This window comes from Vitis riparia, chromosome 1 (assembly GCF_004353265.1).
Source record: "Vitis riparia cultivar Riparia Gloire de Montpellier isolate 1030 chromosome 1, EGFV_Vit.rip_1.0, whole genome shotgun sequence".
Classification (NCBI taxonomy): Eukaryota; Viridiplantae; Streptophyta; class Magnoliopsida; order Vitales; family Vitaceae; genus Vitis; species Vitis riparia.
Window position 1 is genome coordinate 1,967,304 of NC_048431.1, and position 25,401 is coordinate 1,992,704.

The following is a 25,401-nucleotide window of genomic DNA, read 5'->3' on the forward strand; positions in this document are numbered from 1 at the left end:
GGAAAAAGGGTAAAATAAGATTTAAAATCAACAAATTATCTTTTTATTCAAACTCTTTTCACTTATTCTAACACTTTTAAATATAAATATTAAAATACATAAGTTTTTAACTAATTTTATTTATATTTGATTTTCCTTTTTTTTTTTTTTTTTGACATTTCCTTTTCTTTCATCTAATACTGAATATAAATGAAACAAATCTTTCACCAATATAAAGGGAAAAACAAGGATTCCAATAATCATCTCCCACCGTAGAGACACAGGAGCCTCTAAAGACAAAATTTAGCTGCCAGTGTGAATTTCTGGAGTGTCAGAAATAAAAAAGAGTAATACAACTCAGAGAAAAGAGAGAATTTAATGGGAAAAAAAAAATATATGAATTGGTAGGGTAGGGCACAACACATGGCCAGTTCTCAAAATTAGATATATTCAATGTCTTGGCCGTTGAAACCATTCACCTACACATGACACTATTGCTTGCTACTAAGATCCATCCTCCCTCGGTCATCCCTTATCAAGGGCTGCAACTTGATAATTTGGCATTACAGTGAACTTTGCTCTGAAAAGAATACGTTGATTGCAGGACTTCATAGGCACTAATGTGGCTAAATTAGCAACTTTAGCAGCTTCAGCTACAACTGATCTGACTGATTAAAAAGAAGAAAAAGAAAATGTGTAATTCACAAATCTTATGATTCTGCAGCATGCTTTTAAATAGTGAGAATCAAGAGTAATTACAGTAGGAAACGATTCTTACAGGTTTCCAGGTTAGGAGTTCTGATTACAGGCTTAAGCAATTTCACTACAAAGAACTAGTACAAATGCACCGGCATAACTCTATGTGAAGATTCTTAATAACTTTCTGGATGAGAGGGGTAGAGAGACCGTTTTGTAAATTTCACAGAGAAGAAACTAAATAAGTAAAGCTACTTGACTTTAATAAGAGGTTTGATTACCTTCAACTCCGAACCCATAAAGGTTCTAAAGTGAAAGACTTGTCATTTCTGGTGTGAGCAGCAGCAGCAGTCCCTGACGGAGGTGCATGCACGGTTATTGGGAGAACCCACTCGCATTTGTCTCTTCCTTCTATCAGAAGAGGATGCTCATATCTAGAATTCAAGAATTCGTGATAGAGGTTTAGAATAAAAGATGGTTAGAAATATTTGATGACAGCTGAAATAGCAAATAGCTGCGGGTAATTGCATTCTGAATCTGTTAAGCAAGGTTTTAAAGCTCAATGAAGAAAACAATAGTGAACCAAAACAACCCACCCCTTTCCTTTTTGCAGAGAAGAACCAAAAATGCTCTAACAAAAATGATGAAATCCATTTACTCATTTCAGATCAATCAAACCACTTTCAGACTACCATGAGTGCAACCATAATAGGGCCTTTTTTCTTCAATACTAACAAACTCGTATCTTTTCATGCCATTAGCGCTGGTGGATTCAGGCAGGGGTCAGAGGGGGCACATGCCCCCATGAAAAATAAAAAACTTAGCATGCAAAATAAGGTATTAATCCTATGACCTCAGTTTTGACCAACCGGTGAGCCAAATACTGCTTTCTGGCTCGTATCTGCCCACCCCTGAAACTAATCTCTCTCCTTTTGCGCCACCACCCCCACTCCCCCTCCAAATCATATTTCTAGCTCTGCCCCTGGTCACTAGCATACAATCTTTCGATGGTCAAGTATACAGTAAGAATCATGAGAACCCTTATAGAAAATTAATTCACCAGATAATAAAGAAACAAGCAGCTTATGTGAAGATATTTAGTCACACCTTGTCAAGTCCACACTCTTTGGAGTAGTAAAGAACTCAAATCGAAGAGCCCACTGCACAGAGACATGGGGAGTAGAAAAGGACATAGGCCCATCCATGGGAATGGAAAAAAGAAAACTTGTTTGCACCAGGTCTGCAACAACTTCATGGTGATCACTTTGAACCTACACAACAAGATGATCCAATGAACATACTACAAATCAAATTCAAACTGGCATGTTAGAAATGGAAAATTCAAACTCAAATCTATTTTCCCAAATTCATCAGCGGAGGATGACACAAATTTCCAGCAAAAGAAATTAGGGAGATTATTATTTATTTATTTTTATTTTTTTTATAAGTAGAAATCATGGAGATTATTGGCTCCTTTAAAGAAGCAACTTTCAAGAAATGCAGGGAAAGATTCTCTTTATTGACCGGTTGAAGTGGAGAGGGTGAACCCCATAAAATTGGTGTCACATGTGCAGAAATAGCAGAAGAATCAGGCAAATCAATTACTGATCCATAGGCTCTGTGGCTCAAAGATCATGGGTTTTTATTTTGCCCTATCTAGTACGAATTGGATCTTCTCTTGTTTGATGAGGGAGTTCTTTCTATCTGGCATGAGAAATAAATCAACAGGGTTCAAGAACAGGTCAGGAATACAGATACATTTTGTCTAGGCATTGCATTTGAAAAGAAAAGAGGACATGAACTTTAAAAGCTGTTGATCTGCATAAGAGAAAAGGCTAAAAGAGTGTCTTTCAGTATGATAATATTGGATATCTGGACAATCAAATATATTCATAGTAGGCATGGATCCTTAGATTTTATTGAAAACCTGTGCCATCACTGAGCTTTTGAGCTTCTGCTTTGTTTCCCTTTTTCCCTATCCTATTTTGGCTCACTGGACGTTTTTAGGATCCCTCAATAATCCCATTGTACTTTATTGTGGCACATTTTGAGCTTGTTTTCTGTTTGATACTCCTGAAAAAATAGATGGATATTGTCTGTGTCCCTGAATTCTTCCACTGTACTTTATTGAGCCCCAATTTAGGATCCTTTTTTTTTACTGTATTCTGGGCATACATAACTTCACATAGAAGTGGCATATCTCCTTCATCCCACATCATAGGAAATAGCTCTGTAGCTTTTCCAACCTCTAACCCAAGTGCAGAATGACAAAGTTTAACATATTTATAACAATAGGATTGACACTTCTAAGGTTGAGATCGTATGCTCAGAAAGTCACTCGAGAGACATTATATATCGATGTACATTCTTCCACTACAAAATCAATAGCACACAGTGGAGAAGTTGCATATAGTTTAGTACATAGGCAATGCACTAGTATGTCCAGTAGTTCAGATTGTAGACGCCACTGTATATAACTACGGTTCATAGTTGTTGGTTCCTTTCATCCATGTTTGGTTTCTGGAAAATTTGAGGGAAAAATGTGAGGAAAATAAAATAGAGAACAAAAGTAGCCTTTCCGAAAACCAAACATAGCCTCCAGCTAAATCACTGTTCCCAATCATAAATAGAATTGGGCAACCTATTTGATCAGTTGCAGCACACAATAGCTACCTTCTAGTTGGTAGTATGATTTGACTCAGTCATAGGAAAAGTTATCGAGCTTACAACTAGTGTGTTGATAAAGATGTGTACAACAAAATTGTACTTTAACTTAAAGTCAATTTAAGTCGATCACTTTAAGTCATTAAATATAAGTATTAAGTTTCCTCAAACACACTTTAAATCATAGTTTATTTATTGCATAAGTGAGCAAAAGGAATTAGATAACAAATCGGTAGACTGACTTGAAAAGGAGGATGAAATAAGGTTTGTTTTCCATGGGGAAACTGAGTTTATCTTAGGGTTTTCAGACCATTGAAAATAAATTTCAGCATCCTAATTAAGGACATACTATGAATCACAACTCAATTGGAAAGATATTTGGGAAATTTAATTAAGAAGGAAGCTTTTCAAAGAGGTAGTGGTGCAACAGGATTTCCAATATAAAGCATATTTTAGCTCCCTATTTTCAACAGAGATCACACCCTTTGTGCATTCATTTTATTTTATTGTATTTTAGGGCTGCTCTATATCACACTCAGAATTTTTGTGGTTGAAAAGGCACAATCTTTTGAGTGGTTAGAGAGGGAGCTACACCATCTTGTGCAACAAACCAAGAACACTGAAGAAGACCAGTTGGTTGCTAAGATCTCTGCAGCTGCACCAGGTCCAGCAGTTTCTGTTCAAGTTGGTGTTGTTCAGAAAGCGTCATCAACATCAAATTCACATCCACGAGTTTAGAGATCCAATAGCATAAACCGGTTTTATTCCAATTTTATTTTTCCAGCGTTATTTTCTAATTATTCTATAACATGAGGGTATTGGGATAGTGTCTTAATCTAATTTATTATTTCACAATCAGATTCTAAAATCCAAGTATATGATTCAGCAGTCAGATGGATTGGGATAAAGGAAACGGGATGCCCCTTTTAAATAGAATTTTGTTTTCATGAAATCTGGACAGCTTGTACACAAAAGGTGAAATTTTTATTCATCACATCCAATAATTTTCAATTTTATGAAGTTTACAAGTCCAAAGACCAGTTGTTAGCCTCCTCTCTATTTTGTGATCTTGAATTTTCCTTGGCATTCCCTTCATCTATGGAGTGTTAACTTTGCCCTCATTGCATAAATAGTGCCTTGTCCAGCGTGCCAATCTTTTCTCAAACCCCACCTCCACAAACCCCCAACAACACCTCCACATACAATAGTTGTCATGCTAGAAAAAGGAAAAAAGATGTCTCTTAGAAGCTTTTTTGTACAAAGGGCATTAAATTTTAGATCATTTTTGCATTATGATATGGTGAAACAAGCAAGTAAATGTCTTTTCTGAGTTGCCATAAAAATCTTTCTTGTGCTCCCTCTATCTAGCTTTAGGCTAGAAAGTTAGATAGAGGCTTTATATCTATGTTAGATTTTGTTGATTGGTTGGGCTCTTTTTTATGGGAGACAAGTGTTTTTTGTTACTCTCTTCATCTCAGTGTCATTTTGGCACCTTTGTATTCCTCACTCAACCAATTCAGTATCATGACTCAAATTCAAAGAGTCTACCTTTGTAATTGTGAGTGAATTTCTCCGAGAAGGATGAGCAAAACGGCGATTAACAGTCTCCGAACTCTCCAATGTTATGGAAACCTAGAAGACAGTAATACTTATTGTCAACTCCATGAAAAATAAATACAATTAAACAAATTGTTAACTGCTTTTGAAGATTTTTCTGTTCTATATACTTTGCCATTACCTCAAGGCATCTCCTAGCTCCTTCTTCATGAAAGAAAGTAAGAGTGCCACCTATCTGTTGACAAATGCAAGAAATGTACAGTCATTGAAGATATGAAGTACAGAGATGAGACACTACAAAAAAACTGCTATTACCATATCACTGAAATAATAGGTTGAGTCAGAGTTCTTTGGGGAGAATCTAAGCAAAACTTGGTCATCCAGCCTGATATTGTAGGACCTTCCTCGAATAAAGCCTTCTGCTGCAGAAAATGTTTGCAGCAAATAAGTTTACTATAACAAGCAGGACTCAGTAGATCCAATCATTCAAGTTACACGAAAAGTATAAAACATTTATTTGAAGAAGAAAGCAAGATGATTACATGCTGCTGGATCATCAGTTGCTGGTATGGTAGAGACTCCTGCCTCATCATCTGCAGAAATGGGTTTTGTATCCTTTCTCTGCTCACTTGGAGAGAGATTGGCTGAAGACTTCTGGGATGACAAAGCATCTGTTTGCAAGGACAAACTCCCATTCAGATATGCTTTTGGTAAAGCACTTCCAGATATATAAAATAGTAGGGTTTCATTACATCAGGGGTAAGATGATAAAAATTATACAAAAAACCACAATAACCTAATGCAATGGGTGAAAACATCCACAAGATCAATTCCCCAACAGGAAAAGAAACGAAAGCATACATTGTTGCCAAGTATAGTTTACTCACCTAAGCTAGAATCATTTATGACTTCAGCCACAGACAACCGAGGAAGTGTGACATATGAAGATATACTTGTGCGTTCACCTTCGAGATAGGGAGTTGAAGATCTCGCAGAGAAAGATTGCAAGGACAAAGAACTTCCGAAGCTTTTGTGTATATTTTCCTTCATGGGATTGTAGGAAGAAATAGATGAGACCTCATCCCTTGAGCTTTCATAGCCTTCCTCAACTCCATCATATGTTTCATTTGCTCTAACCTATAAAGATTTCAACTTTATCTCAAACCATGTTGTGTAGATACAGATATGGAACACAAATACGACACATATGCGTACACCAACATGGAAGTTATTAAAGAATTTTATTATTAAAAAAAAAAAAAAAGTTGCCACTAAGATGTTCTATGTATGTGTGAATGTACGTGGTAGAGGGTGAAACATATAATTTTTTATTAAGATTTAAAATTTTTTTTTTTGATAAGTTTTTTAAGATTTAAAATATTACATGTGCAATTATTAAAGGAAGGTCCATTAGTTCTCATTTATTTATGGTATAGCCCTAGTTTTATAGTTAATTGATGAAGCTAATAAGTTTATAAAAGAAATTGGTAAGATGTAAACAATAATTTGGCGATTGAACTTCCGTAAATGGAAGACATAGGCAATAAATTTGAAAATGAGGGTTAAATTATTAATAGTAATGTCATGTGGTATGATTTCCATAATTACAAAGGTATCAAAGAGAGTTTTCTTCAAGATTTTTTTTTTTGATAGGAAACAACACATGTAGTTTTCTTCAAGATTTTCCTTCTTCAAAATCCTAAGCTCCCTCTCTCTCTCTCTCTCTCTCACACACACACACACACAAAACCCAAACTAGCTGGTGGGCACATAATAAAATTACAAAAATAATTCTAAAATTCCAGACATGCACAGACTTGTGCCCAAGACATCTTGGACACACAACCACAGGCTATCTCTCTCTCTAATCTCTCAAAACCCAAGCAGCTTGGGTTTGAAGGCATCTGAATTAAAAAGTTATTTTGAAATTCTGGACTGTTACAGCCATGTGCTCAACGCATGTTGGATACTGCCACAACTACTCTACTGACATAGCTCCCTAGATCTCAAAATATCAAGTCAAACAGAATTATTCACACAGATACTGAAAAACATTGGTTCAAAGAACATGAAGAACATAGCTTCTAACAGAAAGCAGAACACTAGAAGCAATAACCAGTACAGTTAACAGCTTACCCAATCAGAGTCTCCATCCATCTCTTTCCAATATACATCCATTTGGATAGCTGCATTAGGAACAATTCCTGAAAATGGAAGCATGCACCTCATGTTATTCTTTTTCATGAGTATGGGAAAAGATAAAAATTTTCTTGTCACATGGCAAACACAAAATTCAAAATTTTTGAGTAGCAACACTACATTATGAGCCATGTTAAAGCTTTGTAATTGATGACTACTACCATGGTTACTGAAAATTATTTTTACTAACCAAAAAATTCACTACTAGTTATGGTTAGTTGAAATTATATTCATTAATAATAATACTATCAATGATTATTTTAGCAATAAAAAAAATTGTAATATGAATCTCAGTGGTAAAATGACAAGATATCAAATTTTGAACTCTCATGGTGAACTTTTGAGCAGAAGCATGAAACAAGTTATAAGTTTAGCACTTGAAATAAGTAGGACACAAGCAAAACTAACCATCATTATGACCTTCTTCAATTAGCAAGCCACTGGTTTTCTGAGTAACCCATATTTGCAATGGAATGCGAGCTTCCTGCCCAAATTGAAGTAACATGAAAAATGTAATTCGAGTAGATGTGCAAATGTACCAACCACAAAATAAAATTATGAGTTAAAGAATCTGCGTACACCATTACAAGTTTACTTCCATATTTAAGTGAAGAACAGTAGAAAGTTTTTTCAATGATTACATAAAAAATATACAATTACCAGTTCAATAAGATCTTTTCTTGACTCTCTTGGGGAATGACCATTTTCCAGAACCAGCCATCTTCCAGATAATGTACATCGGACGTAGTAAAAATAACGAATGGTAGCACCCCTGTAAGAAGGTGGTACAATGCTGGGCAGCTCAGTTCGAGCCACATCTGCAGGTAATATAAGTGTGTTAAAGGAGATTGAATCAGAACAATAAAATAGTAAATTTAAAGATGAGTTCATATAATGTTTTTTTGATAAGTAAGATGAGTTGATATAATGTTGATCGCATCCTGACACTTAACTTACAAGAAAAGAACATCAGAACAAACATGCTGCAGTTAACTTTAAACTACATCAAAAAACAAACAAACCTCAACAATAGGTCAGTTACATTTCGTCCATTAATCAAAAGGTTCTCATCATCTGGTAATTCTACCCTCCCTTGGATGCATTCATTTATTTTTATACTTTTTCTTGTTTTTCTAACCATCCATCTTAGCATCCTTATTCCAGCTATACTCATTTTTAAATGTGTTGCTCAGTGACTGCCCAATATGTTCATCCACCAAACAAGAAAGGTTGTATTGTCTTATAAAATTTTTCCTGTCAACTTGATTCTTTTTTTATATCAGAAACAAAGTATTCCTTTATACTGTTTTTTTTTTATAACCAAAGAACCTTCCATGACCAAGTCCTTAGGACGCTCCACAGGACCCAAACCTCAGGGTGCTAACCACGCCTGCAACAACCAGCACTAGTTAAATCAGGGTATCATCAATAACAGGATTCAAACTTGAGACCATGTGCCTCTTACTGGAACCACACCTCCGAGCGTTTGCCCTAACCAACTGGGCTATCCTAGTGGGCTTTTATCCATACGGATGTTAAAAGTACATGTACATGTGAAGGACAAGAAATCCTTTTCAAATATACAAACTCTGATTGAAGTTGAATAGAGCAAATGAATAGGTTTTCTCCAAAAAGCAAAATACGCCTATACCTCAATACAGTACCACATGAAACTATACAAAAGGAAAGCCATGAATTTCTTATATATATATTCGAGCCAGGAATTTCTCTTCAAGGTTCAAATAACTAAATAAAAATTAATTAGAAGTGGTGAAGTCTTTTATTTAATGATTATCTCTCATGTGAGGCAGCACAACTACTAAAACTTCAAGTAAACTATAAGTAGCTTAAGAAAGTTTGATACTTATTATTTATAATTCAAAGTACTCTATTAAGCCACATTTTTTTTTTATAGCTAAACTAAGCATATATATTAACAACGGTTGGAAAAGGCGTACAGAGTATAGATGGGAGTATACAAATAGTGCTAGAAGGATAACAAAAGGAAAAGAGAAAAAACAAATCACAACCCCATACAAAAACATCACCCTAAATGCCTTCAAAGACATAAAGACCCAAGGTGGCCTTTCATGCTTGCAACCCAAATCCAATTTCTGCAATCTTATTGAAACCTGCCGCCAATTCTACTCTCCCTTGCCACTTCTTGAAACAATTACCTTTTACCTTCTTAGAAATTACAAAATAAACTTACCTTTGAGACCAAGTGAAACAATTCTGACCCCTCTCCTCTTCACTATCCTTCCTGTTTCTAAGAAGAGCCAAACACCCAATCTTGCAAACCAAAAAACTCTAACTTCTTGACCACTCACAAGCCATATCACACTTGCTCTTTTGACTCCTCTCTTTTCCACTTGATTAATTGTAATTAACTAAGCACTCCAATTTACGAAGCTCCCTATCAAAGCGGGATATAGAGGACCACCTCCTCTTTATACTCAAGGCTACTACTCTACGCTCTTTTTGGCTTCCAACTTTCTCAACAGGGATACAATTTTCTTCTCATACCCTTCCACTGGTAATCACAAAAGCTTGCTAAGGGAGACAAAATTCTTGAAAGATAGATTGGAAAGGCTCTCACCTTCCACTGAGCCCCTATATTTGGGCACTCATTCCATAAGGCCTAAAGTCACCCCCTCATAACCCACATCTAGGTTTGCACTCTTGGCATCACTAGGTGGACTCCCCAAGAAGTCCACAACCAAGCCCTAGCTAGAAATCATACGCAACAACCCATAATCATCACCATTGCATTCAACTGAAAGCCCTCGTTTTGCTCCCTCCACGAAGCCAAGCTTTGGATTTTCCCGACGATGGACCCCATCTTTGGAAATAGAAGAAACAGAAGGAGAATGCCCGCCCCCCATTTGTCAAAACTAAACATAAAATCAATTCTATCAAAAATCTATGATGTGAACAATTAAATAAAACTAAATTTAACAGTAATCAAATAGCATAAAATTTAATATAAAAATAAATATATCTTAAAATCTTAAAAATTAAAACCAAAGAGAGCCCACCATTAAGAAACTTATTTAATAAAATATCAAATACAAAATAAAAAGAAAAAAATCAATTTTATTTGCAACTTTCATAATAAAACAAACAACTTCAAATACATTGAGATAATGAAAAATATATTATGATAATGATTCTATGAAAAAAAACGAACATAAAATTTCAAAAAATAATAATAATGAATATTAAATAGATTTTATAAAATATTTTATTTATTTTTAAAATTTTGTTGAAATCTTAATATAGAGAATATGTGTTGTTTTTCACATCATAAATATTTTTTAATTTTCAAAAATTCAAATTTTTTTTAATAGACAAACAAAAGCATGTATTAAGAAACACCAAAAAAACAGGGCACACCCTATTTATATAGGCATATATACAAAACAACCTAGAGAAGGCACCAAACAAATACATTGTTAGCCTACAAAAACAAGGCAAAGCTAACCACAAGAAATATCATCTAAAAAATTCAAAATAGAGAGGTTCTCCATTTCCAATCAATCATGTGACTATTCTAAAAGTGATTTAATGAATAACTCCTTCAATCTTTGATTAGAGAGCTCTTCATTTTCAAAAGTCCTTTGGTTACACTCTTTCCAAATCAAAGTCAATTGTCAAACTATTCTTTTCTTTTCTTCTTATCTAGCCCCTCAAATTTCCATTCAAAGAGGAGCTTTCTATTGAGGTTGAAACACCCAAATCAAGCAAAAAACTACTAACAAAAATGTCCATAGCACTTTTGTCTTATTACAATGAATCAAGACATGATCAGTTGATTCTTCACTATCTTTACAAAGACTCCATTTGTTGACCATGAGTCATCCCCTGTTCATTAGCGTATCTATAGTTAAGATCTTCCCTAAACAACTTCTCAAGCAAAAAAACACGTTCTAAGTGGAGCATGGGATCCCCAAATCTCTTTGGCTGGGAATACATAATTATTCTCAACACTTAGGGACTTGTAGTACAACTTGACATTGAAAATTCCCCTCCTATGATCTTTCCAACGTGAAGTGCCCTCTCCTTCTTACACTTTTAATGGGTAAATAAGTTCAAAAAAATGGTTTGCATCCTTTATCTCCCAATCTTGGAAGGATCTTCTAAATTGAACCTCCCAATGACCACCTCCTCTCCCATAAATCTGCAACTATAGCACTTTTAAAGGATGTTATTCTAAATAGTATGGGGAATACGTCTTTCAACTTAAGCTCCCCTGCCCATCTATCCCACCAAAAGCTTGTACATTTACCATTTTTTTATTTGGATACTTAATCTAAAACCGAACTCTTCACCACTTCTTTTAATGTCTTTTCAAAGGCACATCCCAAAAGAATTTCCCATCTCTCTAGTAGTTCATCCCCCCTCCATTTCCCTTAATTTTCCATGAATAATCTTCCTCCACAAGCTTTCTCACTCAAAAGAAAATCTCCATAACCATTTGCCTAGCAGGGCTTGATTAAGACCCTCTAGACTTCTTAGCCCTAACCACCATACTTTTTATCTGTATAAACTTTTAACCAATTTACCAAATGGATCTTTCTTCTTTCTATTTTTTCTCCCCACAAAAAGTCCCTTTGAATTCTCTCTAACCTAGTCCTTACTTTTTTGGGAATTGCAAAGAGGGACTCAATTTTGACACAACACAACTCAAAAACAACGTAGATTTTAGTGAATTTGAGTCAAGTGTAATTGTATCGACCTATATAACTTGTTTAATAAACATGTCGTGTTCATGTTTGATTGCTCAAACCGTTTAACTTGTTAACTTAATCGTATCAAATTGACCAATTTATGACCTAACCCATTTGTGACTCATTTAATCCTCATAAACTTATTAATTTTATATATTTAAAAATTAAAATTAAAAAAATAAAAATACATTTTAGATTATTAATATCATAAAGTTAAAAAATAAATAAGTAAAATTTTATATATTTTAATTATAAACATTAAAAATATTTTATAATTAAAAAATTAAATTAAATAATATAGTGTAAAATTAAAAATCAAATAGGTTAGATAGGTTATAATTATGGTTTAATAGGTCAAAATCATATTAACGGGTTTAACAAGTTGAAATCGTATTAACGGGTTAAAATCATTTTCATAGGTTATCCGTGTCATTTTATACACAATCCAACTTAACCTATTTATTAAACGGGTTAAACAAGTCGTGTTTGTGTAAGGCCATTCTAACACGCTTATTAAACACGTCACAATTGGATCGAGTAACTTTTCACTTTTCTTATTTCAATATGACACGACATGACCCATTACCACCCCCATGATACCTCATGGAAGGTGAATCCTGACACTAGAATGAGAAGTTGTACTATGAAGAGAAGAACAAATTGTGCCCTAATCCACCATTATATCATAAATCAGCAAAATTCCTTAGCAACTTATACCCAAGGAGAAGTCAACCAATAAGTCCATGCCATATTCCCTTTTTTGATAAATGAAAAACCTGCATTTCCTCCAACCAAATGATCCACCTAATTCCTAGCGAAGTACAACTCCAAACAAAACACCCCCATGCCCACACCCATAACACTAAAGAGGATCTCCATAAAATGAGAAGAATAAAAACTATACACTTCATGTTGCTTCAAAAAGGAACATGCATCAATAGCATCAACAACATCAATTACAACAAAATGTTTATTCACCTTAGAATTTAATTACAAAAAGGTTCAAGTTTATAATTCAAGATTTGCCTTATCAAAGAAAAACTACTTAATCATAAAATATTTAAATTAATACTCGAGTAAATTTTTTATAGGAGCTCTTGAATGTTATAAAGCAAGGATAGAATAAGTGACATAACTAGCTTACATGTTTTAACAGCTCCAGCGGAAACAATCTGATTTGAAACTATTGATGGTGTCGCACAATCCAGAAAAATGTGCTCTCCTGTAAAGGATGAACAAAATGCATAATTAGTATAATAAGAATTCAAAAATTACTTCATGCAACAAGTTCTTTTTTCCTTTTTCTTTTTGCTCATCCAATTAGTGTTCATTTGGCACATCCCAAGAGTCTGCAAGTTTGAAATGGTTTTCATATACAGGAAGTATTTCCTGTTGCATGTGCTTGAGGTTTACAAGAAGATTCAGCTTTGCCTGTCTTGAGAAGGTTCCACGATTGAGCTTGTAAGTTTGAGGTGGTTTGAGATTCCAGGAGCCAGTGTTTTCTGTTGATGTTTATTTGTTTTCTGTTTGAAATTAATTTTTTTCTTTTTCTTTCTCTCTTTTTCTCTTTTTTGAAGGCAAGCAGAAGATATATTAAGCAGTGCCTAACGAAAAGGAGGTTCTGTTTTCTGTTTGAAATGATATTGAGATATTCTAGTTTAAGGTTTTCAACACAGTTCACCAAATACCATCACAAATACTTGACCACAATCAACTAATAATATGAACATTTTGTTCCCATCAATTTTAACTGCATGTAAGTTCACATGCATCATATAAGTTGATTAATTTCAGAAACAGTCATAAAATAATACATTGTTGTGCCAGTATGTTGCAAATAATCATCACTAAGATAGCCGTTCTACTGTTGTCAGCAAAGCAACAAAAACAGCACTGACATTTATACCTTGATTTATAATATCATTTTTACCGGACTATGATAACACATAGTATCAACTTGAAAGTCTTAGAAACATAAGTTGGAGAATTCACCAAATCCAAATACTAATCCCTAGTTTGGATACTGGAAGGAACAGGAGAAGAAACACTCACTCAAATGCTTAAAATGCATAGGTACAAGAGCTGCTGTTTTGAAGCATTTTCCCTTCCTGTCTCTCATTCTTTTAAGATCAAAATCAAGTCTAAATATCTATCCAGTCAAAATGTATATAAAATAACTCCACTGTGAGGACTTAATATAGAACTGTTAAGTGAAGCCATCTAGCTTACTTTATTTTCTTTTCTTTTTTTCTTTTTTTATCAAGAAGTCTATAATATATTTCTGGCATAAATAATTGGCTTGTCTGAAGCTGTCTCTGAATTTTTCAGAGACCAATAGTAACAAAAGATATAAGATTTAAAGATTACTATCTCTCCTTTTCTTAAGTTTCGTCCAAAGCATAAAAGAACATCAAAGTTTTAGAATATACTAAACATGTGAATAAACGAAAAAACTGATTGGTAACAATACAAACCTCTCCTCTGCTTTGATCCAGGTAGCGGCTTCTGGGTGGCATACCATTGACTATCCAATTTCTCAATCCCTTTAATTTCAAAACTAAGCATTTCCACCAAAAGTGGACAAAGAAAATCACCTGCATTCTCCTTTTTGGATAATTCATCTATGACCCCACTAGGGTTATGAATCTCGATGGTAACAACAATTGATTCACCAGGCCTATATACGTCTTTGTCAGTTCGTAGTTTTAGAGATGGCACAAGCTCACTTTTACCACCACCAACTGAGTCATAGGCCTTGTTTGAATCCCCACTTCCAAAAAAGGAAAATCCAAAAGAAACTCTAGGTGGCAACATCCCTTTGGTGCAACAGGTGATGGATTTTTTTATTTATTTTTTTGGGAATTATTTATTGAAGCACGGTGGGGAAGAACCTATACTTCCGAGACCACCAGAATAAGGATCACAACCACCTGTGAAAAACTCAAATAAATAAATAAGTAAAATAAAGAATAAAAACCACAAACTAACATCACAGTTTTCATAATCATTGTGAACGTTAGCTTTAATTGCTGATAAAATCAAATTAGATAAAATAAGTTAGAATTATGAGTCAAGTCAGTCTGCTCAATTGAGCATTACACATTTTCTGGGGAACCAAAACAACAAAGAAAGACCATAAGTTTACTTTTCTCTCTACTTCCAATCCTCATAAATCATATCAATCACATAAAGAATGTGTAGAAATTTCACACAAATGTGACTCCAGAGAGCTGCAAGGCCATCCAAATGACATGCAACTAGACCAAGCAGCGAAACAATGTACAACAGGACTAACTGAAAATGTTCTCTATTTTCTTTTCCTCCTCTTCCTCAGCAACCAAACAAACCAAAAACCTACTTCTACTTCTGAATTTGACACAGAGACGGGGAAATTCTCCTTCTTGTGGCTGAGAATCCAGCAATTTAAATTTTTGAGAGAAAAAGGAAATAAAATTAACACATATTCTGCCTCCACCGTTGTGGATCACTCGAGATTGAGAGTGATAAAAAATAAGGAAAACTCACACATATTATCAAAAGAAAAACACACATACCAGCAATTTGACTTGGCGAGTTGTGATCTGGCTCGCAAGGACCGCGATCTTGCCTAACGGGATCTGAACTGAAGAACTCGGCAAGCGCCGAAGCACCAATCCAGCATTTTGAACTAGTGAGTCTCCCGAGGCTCAGATCCCCACAGATAGAGATCACAGCCAAAGCAAATAGATAAAACCTAATAGGAAAAATCGACAAATCCACATCCCGACCCTAATCAAATCATACCCGAGACAATTCGACTTTCCTGAGAAAATGAAGGAAAATCCGATTTTGGATAGTTCTGTTAATTAGATCCGCACCCGCCTTTAAAAATTTACCAAAAAAAAAAAAAGGAGAGAGGAGTTTCTATTTCCCCAACTTCCAACACCTTGCCAATGCTGAAACCCGCCCGAAATAAAATGGGTTTGGGCGGTGACATATGAGCTAAGGGATTTTATTATTATTATTTTTATTTTATTTTATTAAAAAAAATAAATATTAATAAATTACAAATTTATATCTATATCTATACTATATTAAAAGAAAAACCCACTCGTAAGACTTTTTATGTCTAAAAAATCCCTTCAAAAATTTCTATTGCCCTGTGAGTAACAATAAAAAACCCTCTATTCAATTCGCATTCCACTAATGATGTCTTTTCAATTAACACCTATTTATAAAGTTCCTTCAACAAAAAAAAATGTATTTCCTTACAAACCCTAAAAAAAAACCCTTCAATTACCATGACGCATGATGAGTTCCATCATTTATTCCGTTGTAAGTGAATACCTGTTATTTCCCCTTATCGTATTGTTTTTTATAAATCTATCTAAAATTAAAGCAAATTTTTTTGTTATCTCTTTTTTTTGTTTTTCTTGATTATATTGAAAGTGAGTTTCAACTACTATGATTCTTCATAATTTGTGGTTTTTCTTGACCTTTGAGTTTGAGATATGAGTCTCCATTTCAATGCTTTTCTTACCATACTACAAAGAATAATTCAAATACCTTTGCTTTAGCTTTTGGTATCTTTTATACCCTTATAATGTTAATCAATGTTTGAACCATTTGAAATCCATCTCAGATTGGTTAAAAGGTTTTATGTTAGCTTCATCAATTTGGTTATTTTTATGGGTTAAGCATTGAGATTATTTTTAGAGACTACATGGCTAAAAAATGCTCTCATTTGTTTGATTTAGAGTTCATTTGATGGTGACTTAAGAAACGTTTTTTAATTTAAAAAGTGTTTTTGAAAAAATAAATAAATATTTTTAAAAAGTTATAATATTAAAAAAGTATTTATGGTGTTTTTTGGTAAAACACTTTATAGATGATTTTTCTAAAAACACTTTTAAATAAAAAAAAAAAATTATTGAAAACACTTAAAAGTAAAAATGTAGTCCGTTATGTTTTCCATTCCCTGTAATGTCAAAACTGCATGTGGCATTTTATTCCTTGATGGAAACATGGAATGCTAGTACTATATCTTTAACTTTATACATTCTCTTGCAATTAATTGAGTGAGTTTAATTAGTACTTGTTAGGACGTTATTTGTTTTTGTCCGGGCAGGGTCGCGGAGTATATTTTTGGCTCTGTGTCAGTCATGGGCATCATAGAGTGGCCTCCCCAGGATTCGAACTTGGGTCCTATAGGCCTTAAGGCTTAGAACGTTGCCCTCCTGGTACCATATGAGCTAGTAAGGCTCTGGTGCCAAAGCGACCCAGAGCCAAAAGTATTGAGGTTAATTTGTCTATTCTCTTAATGGATTCTGCTTCATCTTGTTCACTTTTCTTCCTCCCTCCTTACACTTTTAACTCAATAAATTGAAGAATCAAAGTTGATGAGGCTATAAATGGTACAATTTTATTTTATTTAAAAAAAAACATTTTTCTTACTAAGACTTATATGTTTCCCACATCTTATATTACACATTTTGGGTTAGCTTCTACCACTACAAACTCTAATGATAAGTATATGACACTTTAAAATAATTTAACCTGAAAAATACCGCTATAAAAAAATTATTTTTTTTATGACGTGAAATATGCCTTTTTAGATTCCACTTTCCTACCACAATATTGGTTACTTTACATTGTCTTTTATTTCCCAACTAACCTTTTTTTTTAAGTGATATTTATAGTTTCTTCATTCTTGTATAAAAAATTAATTCTATTGATACGTCTAAGTGACCGAAGACTTCAACATTAACTTAATTTCATAAATCATAATAGTTTGGAGAAGTCATGTCAATGTATAATCATATATCATTATGTAGTCCTGGTAGAAAATTCATCATAATAATTAGAACAAGTCATCCATCCAATTAGAAGCTAATGCATGAGAGCTTTAAACAATTTACACAAGTCAATAGACCAATTGTGAATAATTTATAATATTGAAATAAACTTATGACTTTAATTTTTTTTTTTTTGCAACCTGTAGTGCATTTAAGTCATATACAATATAGATGATACAAAAGTGAATACTTGAATAAGTAATAATGCAAATCAATGATAAAAAAAAAAAAAATGAACAAAAATCATAATAGGTATATTAATGAATTTCCACTTTGTTACATCATGTCATATTTTTAATATCTTTGTCATAACATTAAAAGGGGTTGAATGTGTCATAGAGTGCTATTCTAATGCCCCTTACAAAGAGTAAAGATGGTATCATGACTTTTTCTCATGCCTTTTTTTTTATTTTGTTTATTTTACAGTATTATTATTCATTCATTCACTATTTTTTTTCCTTGATGTAGAACCTTAGGGATACTAAGCCACACACTTGTTGATTATTGGACGTTTTCTCAAGTGTTGGATCCTCTTTACAGTTTTTAAGATTTTGTAACCCGTTTCTATAAAGGGATTTGATGACATACATGAACTCCTTTACCCCCAATTTGATTAGAGGCATTGGTATAAATATGTTGTTTGTCGATAACGGTTTTTCTTAGCCAAGGCCTTTTGTCATAATTATGTGAAGTTTTCTTCCCCAAAGATAAAGATATTGTTGCAAATTTTTCCCAGGGTGTTCTAGAGGTGGTCCCTACCGTTGTTTACAAGTCTTCTTGCTATATGAAAGAAATTGAATGATAAGGATAATATTTTAAAGGAAAACGTGGATAGGATGGCAAGTCTTAAAGTGTTCATTTTTTTTTCTCAACAAGAGATCAAGATTTATGAGACAAGGCTTCCTATCTACGAGAGTAGGTTAGTCTTCTTGAGGTCAATCCAATTGCCTCCCAATCTCAAGTAAATGCTCCGGATAAAGAGTAATAATATGGCAAGATTGACATTGATGAACTTTTGATGGCTTAGGAGGAGAAATCTCATGAAGTCATTGATTGATAATATGAAGACTATCAATTCCCTATTTGCTAACATAGCCATTGCCCATATGGACACGTGAAGGGTAATAGATGAGACAACTCAAGATTTGACCACACAAGTTAGGTTGACTTTTATGCGAATAAAATGATGGATAAAAGGAAGTTGTGGCTAGGTTTGACATGAATGAGGCTAAATGCACCAATGAAGAGAAGGGATAAAAAAAAGAGGTTGAAGGAGGATAAAATGGGAAAGGTGAATTTTTATTTTTATTTTTTAAAACAGTAGAGGATAGTGTTTTGGGCCACCTCATTTTTTATTTATCAATCAATCATCTATTTGATAATTCTATTTTTAGTTGTTTTTTCTTAAGTGGTTTTGCTTATGTTTGAGGGTTACTAGATAAGTCATCGATGACCCTTCAAAGAAAAATTTGTTTATGGTTTGATTACCTGTGCAATTTATTTCAAGGGTCGTTAATATGACCTTTTCTTAAGGCTTCATTAGTGAATGTACTCAAGGGTTGTTAAAAGGATAAAGGTCTTATTAGAGTACTCGTATTGGGAGGTTAATATCCTTGAGAGAGTGCTTTTAAGGGTTTTAGGCTATTGGGATTGTTAAAAAAAATATTGCCTAAGGAAAGTGCTCGATATGGGTGACTAATGATTCGGAGGTATTTGTTGTTGAGGACTTTTGACTAATTGGGCATAATTAGACACATAGTTCTCACATTGAGGTGTTCGACTTGAGTAATTGGTCATTTTTAACTCTTAGGCATATGTGGTTGATGCGTTTAGACTACTATAAATCGAGTTATCACAAGGAGTTGTCGTATCCAAGTAACTAATAACCCTTGAAAATCTATTTTTTCGTTAACTAAGAAAAAATAAATAAAAACTAAAATTATCGACATAGTTTTGTATCGAATAACAAAAAGTAATGTTAAACCATATTAAACAAATTAAAAGTAATTTTTTTTTTACAAGAAAACCAAATTAAAACGGAAAAGAAAATAAATAATGAAATTTTTTATTATATAGTATATAAATTAAAACTATAAAATACAATGCGTAAGTAACAAAATCGAAGTTGCATTGATTTAAAATATAAAGTTTAAATAAACAAAACTTCAAATGACATGTATGGTGGATATTGTCGACTTTGGACCAAAATCATAACTCTGTACTTTAAAACGCATTTATAAGATTAAAAAGAATTCATACTTATATAGTATTATAAACTTTATCCAATATTTACAAAACATAAAATATTCTTATCAATAATTTCTGGATTAAAAAGATATTTAGAAAAATAAAATTTGCCTTTTAAAAACATAAAATATAACTTTTTGGAACCAAAAAAAAAAACCCTATCAGTCTTTTATCCTTATTTCAAACCCATATTCCAAAAGGTGTAAAAGTAACGACTTAAAGTTACATTTATTAGTCTTAACAAAAAAAAAATTTAATTAGAAATGAATAATTAAAAGATAAATATTTATTTTTAAAATAAAGTTTTTTCTGCAAAAAAATCGGCGATTTTTTGCCCCAAGTGACTTTTAGTCGATTTTCTCGATTTTTTCCTTATTTTTTGTCCAACAATAATCGTTCGACCATGTCCAAATATTTTATTGGTATTTCGGTGAAATATTCCGATTTTTCAAACCTATCAAATATTTCATATTATATAATATGAAATCCCAAAAGAAACCCAATAAGACCTTACAGCACTTCCCAAAAAGAGAGGGAATGACATAAAAACCATTCAAAAAGTCCGGTCCATGACCTCCTAATTTCCAGGCGATAAATTTATTTTTCTGTTTTCATAAGTTTAATACTCTCTTCCTTCTTTGGAATCGTCGTTTGATTCTCGATCCTCCGGGTGGGGTAGGTGACATTAGCTCCACTATATAAGGAGCCAACCACAGATTTTCGTCAAGCCAACTCTCTCTTTTTCTGCATCTGTGTCTTATTCTATCTATTCCACCATGTCTCTCCTCGCTGATCTCCAGAACATCAACCTCAGTGACTCCACGGAGAAGATTATCGCCGAATACATATGGTATCGCCTCTCAAATAACCCGCCGATTCTTCTTCCTTTTTCGCTTTATTTTTTGGGTCTATTTTTTATTTTTTATTTTTTTGTTTTAGGATCGGCGGATCCGGAAATGATTTGAGGAGTAAAGCAAGGGTTTGTATCAGTCCGCAGCGTCTCTCCGTTTCTCCGATTTCTCTTTGAAACAAAGCGACGCCGTTTTGACTTTTTAAAAACTTTTCTCTGTTTCAGACCCTCTCCGGTCCGGTCACTGGCCCAGCGCAACTGCCGAAGTGGAACTACGATGGATCCAGCACCGGCCAGGCTCCCGGCGAAGACAGTGAAGTCATTTTATAGTATGTGCTATATAAATATATTTATACTAGCCGTGATTTGCTTTTGCGATACTGAAGAATCTTTTTTATTTTTTGACCGAGCAGCCCTCAGGCGATCTTTAAGGATCCCTTCAGAGGAGGAGACAATATTCTGGTAGAAATCTTCATATTTGTTTCATTGCTTTTCCGGGTAACAAGAGGGAGTGTTGAGGGGTAGTAATGTCTTTTTTTGTGGGGTCGAATAGGTCATGTGCGATGCCTACACTCCAGGGGGCGAACCAATCCCGACAAACAAGAGATTCAATGCTGCCAAGATTTTTAGCCATCCTGAAGTTACCGCCGAGGAGCCTTGGTAATATCATATAGTATCCTTGAATTTATCATCTATGTTGGTTTCTTAGTTCTCTTTTCTTGTACTGAAAAGACGAAAATGCCACTGCCTTCGCGGGAGAATCCTGTTGGGGTTGGTCGTGGTGGAAGTTTGGTAGTGGTATTCACGTGTTAAAACTTAAAAGACACCATTGCCATTCACGTGTTATCCACCATCCCTCCTTAAAAAGTCAAACGTACCATCAGCCAGTCACGGCGGTGCTTTCGTATTTCTATTTTTACTATTTTAATTTTTAATAAAAATTTCATACCTTAGACAGTAATGAAAATAAAAAAATTATCATATTTATAAAAAAATAATTTTCATAAAAATCAAAGTACAATTCCTCTTTTTTTCTATGGATAAAACTAGGCTTAATCCGACGTGGCCATGTAGATTCTAGCTGTTTTGGCTTGTCTCATGGTCAAACAAATCCTATCTCCAATAAATTGGAGCAGCCCATCCAGGCTGTCGTTTTGAATAGGCACTTTCATGGAGGTTGTGGTGTTGAATATACCTTTCTGATTCATGTGGTTGGTGGTGTTGAATATACCTTTCTGATTCACGTGGTTGGTGGTGTTGAATATTCCCTTCCATGTATATCATTTACAAAAGGGTTTTTTTTTATTTTTATTTTTCTCTCTGGGAAAATTCCCTCTTTACTGAGTGTTATTATTATTATTTTATTTATTTATTTGTCGGTGGCGGAGTTGTTTGGTTTAGGTTGTGGTGGTTGGCTTGTTTTAAACTTTTTATTGTTAATAAATTGGAGTCATGCTTGGACTTTAAGGCAAAGCGGGTTGGCGGGTTTCTTGGGTGATTATATTATGTTTTCTTTGCTTTTAGATTAATGTATAGGACAAATTTGCCAACTCAGACTTTGCGTTGGTTGCCCATCAGTCCATGTCAATGCGACGTCGTATACTCCAAACCCACTTTTTATATTTATATGTGTGTTTTTAAATTGATACAATGAGTTCGTTCTACCCTTTCTTTTTTTTTTTTTCTTCAGAAAAACTTACTAATGCCTCCTCTGCTAATCCAAAAAGATAACATCCAGGACTCTTGTCACATAAGCACTGTTTTTTTTGTGCAAATAACAAGATATTGTGCCAATAAGTCAGTCATTGGGTCTTAACTGTGAATCTGTCTCCTCTTGTGCCTAGGTATGGCATTGAGCAAGAATATACTCTTCTTCAGAAGGACGTCAACTGGCCGCTTGGATGGCCAGTTGGCGGCTTCCCTGGCCCTCAGGGGCCATACTACTGATTATTGTTCTAAATTCCACCTATGTCCCCAACTGTCTTGCTTAATGGGTATCTGAATTTAGGATCTGAACACCTAATTGTTGCCCAGTTTATGAGAGTCTCATGCGTGTAAACCTGTTTGCAGGGGCCATACTACTGTGGAATTGGGGCTGACAAGGCCTTTGGTCGTGACATAGTAGATGCTCACTACAAGGCATGCCTGTATGCTGGAATCAACATTTCTGGAATCAATGGAGAGGTCATGCCTGGGCAGGTATGGTTGTTAGTCCTCCAACTGATTGTTGAGAAAAATGGATAATCATCTAGTATGCTTTGGTTTAAAGCAATATTAGGAGCTTCTTTGATAGATAGTTTCTGTCATTGCCTTGTTTGGTCCTCCTACACTGTCCTAATTTCTCACTTCTGTGTCCTTCATGCATATCGGTTAGTTGTGATGTTCACATTATTCGTAATATTAGTGGGTCCTTTTAGTTGTTTGAACTATTGTTTAGTTTTGATGGAATAACTATGGTTTGTAACCATTTAGAAAAAGATTGTCTTATCAATGTATGGGACATTTTAGAATGACTATTATTAGGAGTTTTGCCTTTACTGAAAACTTCTAAATACATATTCATTATGCTTGCATGTATAGTGGGAATTCCAAGTTGGGCCTGCAGTTGGGATCTCTGCTGGTGATGAATTATGGGTTGCCCGGTACATTCTGGAGGTATTTATTTTCAAACAGTTGGTTGAAGTGGCTGCTCTTTTACTATTTTTCTGAAGTTTTTTCCTGATCTTTGATCCCCTTGACATTAACAGAGGATTACAGAAATCGCTGGAGTTGTCGTTTCATTCGACCCAAAACCTATCAAGGGAGTCTGTATCAGTTGAATATAGAGCTTCTCATTCTCTCTAGTTCAATTTTAATAATCTTGATTATTGTTCCATTTCCTTTCAAAAACTACTCTGGGGCACTGGTAGTTGACTTCTTTAGATTTCTTGGTTCCTATGACTCAAGATTGTGCAATCAGTAGACACATAACAGACCATCTCATGTTCAAAAATGTTGCCAGTAAAGAATTGAACTGTTCTACGTGTCCATGATCTTGCATGGTCCTTTTCTAGCATTTGGTTTTAGTCTAATCTTATTTTCTACGAAAAATCAGGGAGACTGGAATGGTGCTGGAGCTCACACCAACTATAGGTAGATATTTACCCTATTCTTTTGAAGTGCTTTGCTTGTGCTTTTATTCTGTGCAATTTTTCAACTCGTTGTGTTTTTCAGCACGAAATCCATGAGGAATACTGGTGGATATGATGTGATTAAAAAGGCAATTGAAAAGTTGGGTTTGCGCCACAAGGAGCATATTTCAGCTTATGGAGAGGGTAATGAGAGAAGATTGACTGGTCGCCATGAAACAGCTGACATCAACACTTTCTGTTGGGTAAGTTACAAATCTATATGCTGTGTTCTTCTTCCATCCCATTGTTGTTAGTAGTACAATTTTCTGCTCACAAAAGTTTTTATTTAACTATATTTTATACTAATCTTTGCATCATCCATCCAAATCCCAGGGTGTTGCCAACAGAGGTGCCTCTATCCGTGTTGGCCGTGACACTGAAAAGGAAGGAAAAGGTTAGCCATATGCTTGCACTTCAGTCATTTCCATTTATTCAACTCTTCCCAATGCCATATTTCATTTTCTATCATTTCTTGACGAGCCCTTCTGTTCTGAGCTTGACTAAACAAGCTTTTAAACTCTCTGAATTAGAGTCACAGACCAAACTTCACATGTTATAACCTTTCTGCATGCTTCTTACACATAATCTCTATAAGATTAGTAAATAATAACTACAACTGTTCTTCCCATTGCAGGTTACTTTGAAGACAGAAGACCTGCTTCCAACATGGATCCATACGTTGTCACTTCCATGATCGCCGAGACCACCATCCTCTGGAAGCCTTAGAAAGGAAAGTGGAATATAGAAATTGATTGAAGGAAAACCAGTATGGTCAGATTTCTATAAATAATTGTGTTAATTCCTATTTCTGCTGCTTTGAATTGATGGGTTGCTTGTCAAACTTGGGTTTCCTTTTGGCTTTGGTGGAAAGTTCTCATCTGTGGAACTCTCTGTTTAAAGTACTGCTATATTCTGCCTTTGAATATTGACGTTATGAAGTGGTATGTATGCCTTCTCAATTCATGTTTTGATTCATGTTGTGTTTTGAATTTTATGCTTGTGAGTTGGCAGTCCCGTTTCGGATTTGGGCTTATTAAAAATGGTTTTTTGTTTTTAAAAACAAAAAATTGTTTTTAAAATTTCCTAAATAGTTGTTATTTGAAAACACTTTTTAAAAATAAAGTGAAATAGAAAACAAATAAAACTTATTTTTTATCATTAAAAAAACAAATAAAATTGAACATGATATTATTCATCATCTCTTTTCATGATCTAACTTCAGTGCATACTTAATATGAATTTTTATTTCATAGCAATATAGATGGTATGAAAATTCTAAAATATATGCAAAAACAATTATTGCTTAAAATTTATTACATTTTAAAAATACATTATTAATATTAAAATTGTTATGAAAGTTTTATTAATTACTTTCAACGGATACTAAAATGTTATATCATTAATAATAAAATGAAATATGAAAAATAAAAGTAAAAATAAATTTAAATTATATAAAATATTTTTTTTACTTAAAA

General features: G+C 34.0%; 2 protein-coding genes across 7 annotated transcripts; one reads left to right on the plus strand and one right to left on the minus strand.

Moving 5' to 3' along the window:
- Positions 1-212: 212 nt before the first annotated feature.
- Positions 213-15,730, minus strand: LOC117918853. 6 transcript variants are annotated; one of them, XR_004651966.1, is made up of 14 exons: positions 15,380-15,729; positions 14,300-14,755; positions 12,970-13,047; positions 7,756-7,913; positions 7,504-7,579; positions 7,033-7,100; positions 5,784-6,033; positions 5,439-5,567; positions 5,212-5,318; positions 5,078-5,131; positions 4,888-4,971; positions 1,783-1,946; positions 758-1,109; positions 213-647 (listed from the first exon to the last, which is right to left on the minus strand). XR_004651966.1 is itself a non-coding variant. In XM_034835822.1 (14 exons), the coding sequence occupies exons 2-13, from the start codon at positions 14,637-14,639 to the stop codon at positions 959-961; spliced, it is 1,659 nt and encodes a 552-aa protein (XP_034691713.1). In that variant the 5' UTR covers positions 14,640-14,755; positions 15,380-15,729; the 3' UTR covers positions 213-643; positions 957-958. The 6 variants fall into 6 exon arrangements, 5 of the variants coding, with proteins under 5 accessions (XP_034691713.1, XP_034691700.1, XP_034691692.1 ...); XM_034835822.1 differs by having other exon boundaries at positions 213-643; positions 957-1,109; XM_034835809.1 differs by having other exon boundaries at positions 213-862; positions 957-1,109.
- Positions 15,731-20,472: 4,742 nt separating this feature from the next.
- Positions 20,473-24,901, plus strand: LOC117918892 (glutamine synthetase nodule isozyme-like). The gene is made up of 13 exons (XM_034835864.1): positions 20,473-20,756; positions 20,846-20,885; positions 20,982-21,085; positions 21,170-21,218; positions 21,310-21,416; positions 22,601-22,688; positions 22,827-22,955; positions 23,337-23,411; positions 23,504-23,557; positions 23,851-23,888; positions 23,970-24,129; positions 24,260-24,320; positions 24,561-24,901. Exons 1-13 carry the CDS (start codon positions 20,683-20,685, stop codon positions 24,650-24,652), a joined length of 1,071 nt encoding a protein of 356 aa, XP_034691755.1. The 5' UTR covers positions 20,473-20,682; the 3' UTR covers positions 24,653-24,901.
- Positions 24,902-25,401: the final 500 nt, after the last annotated feature.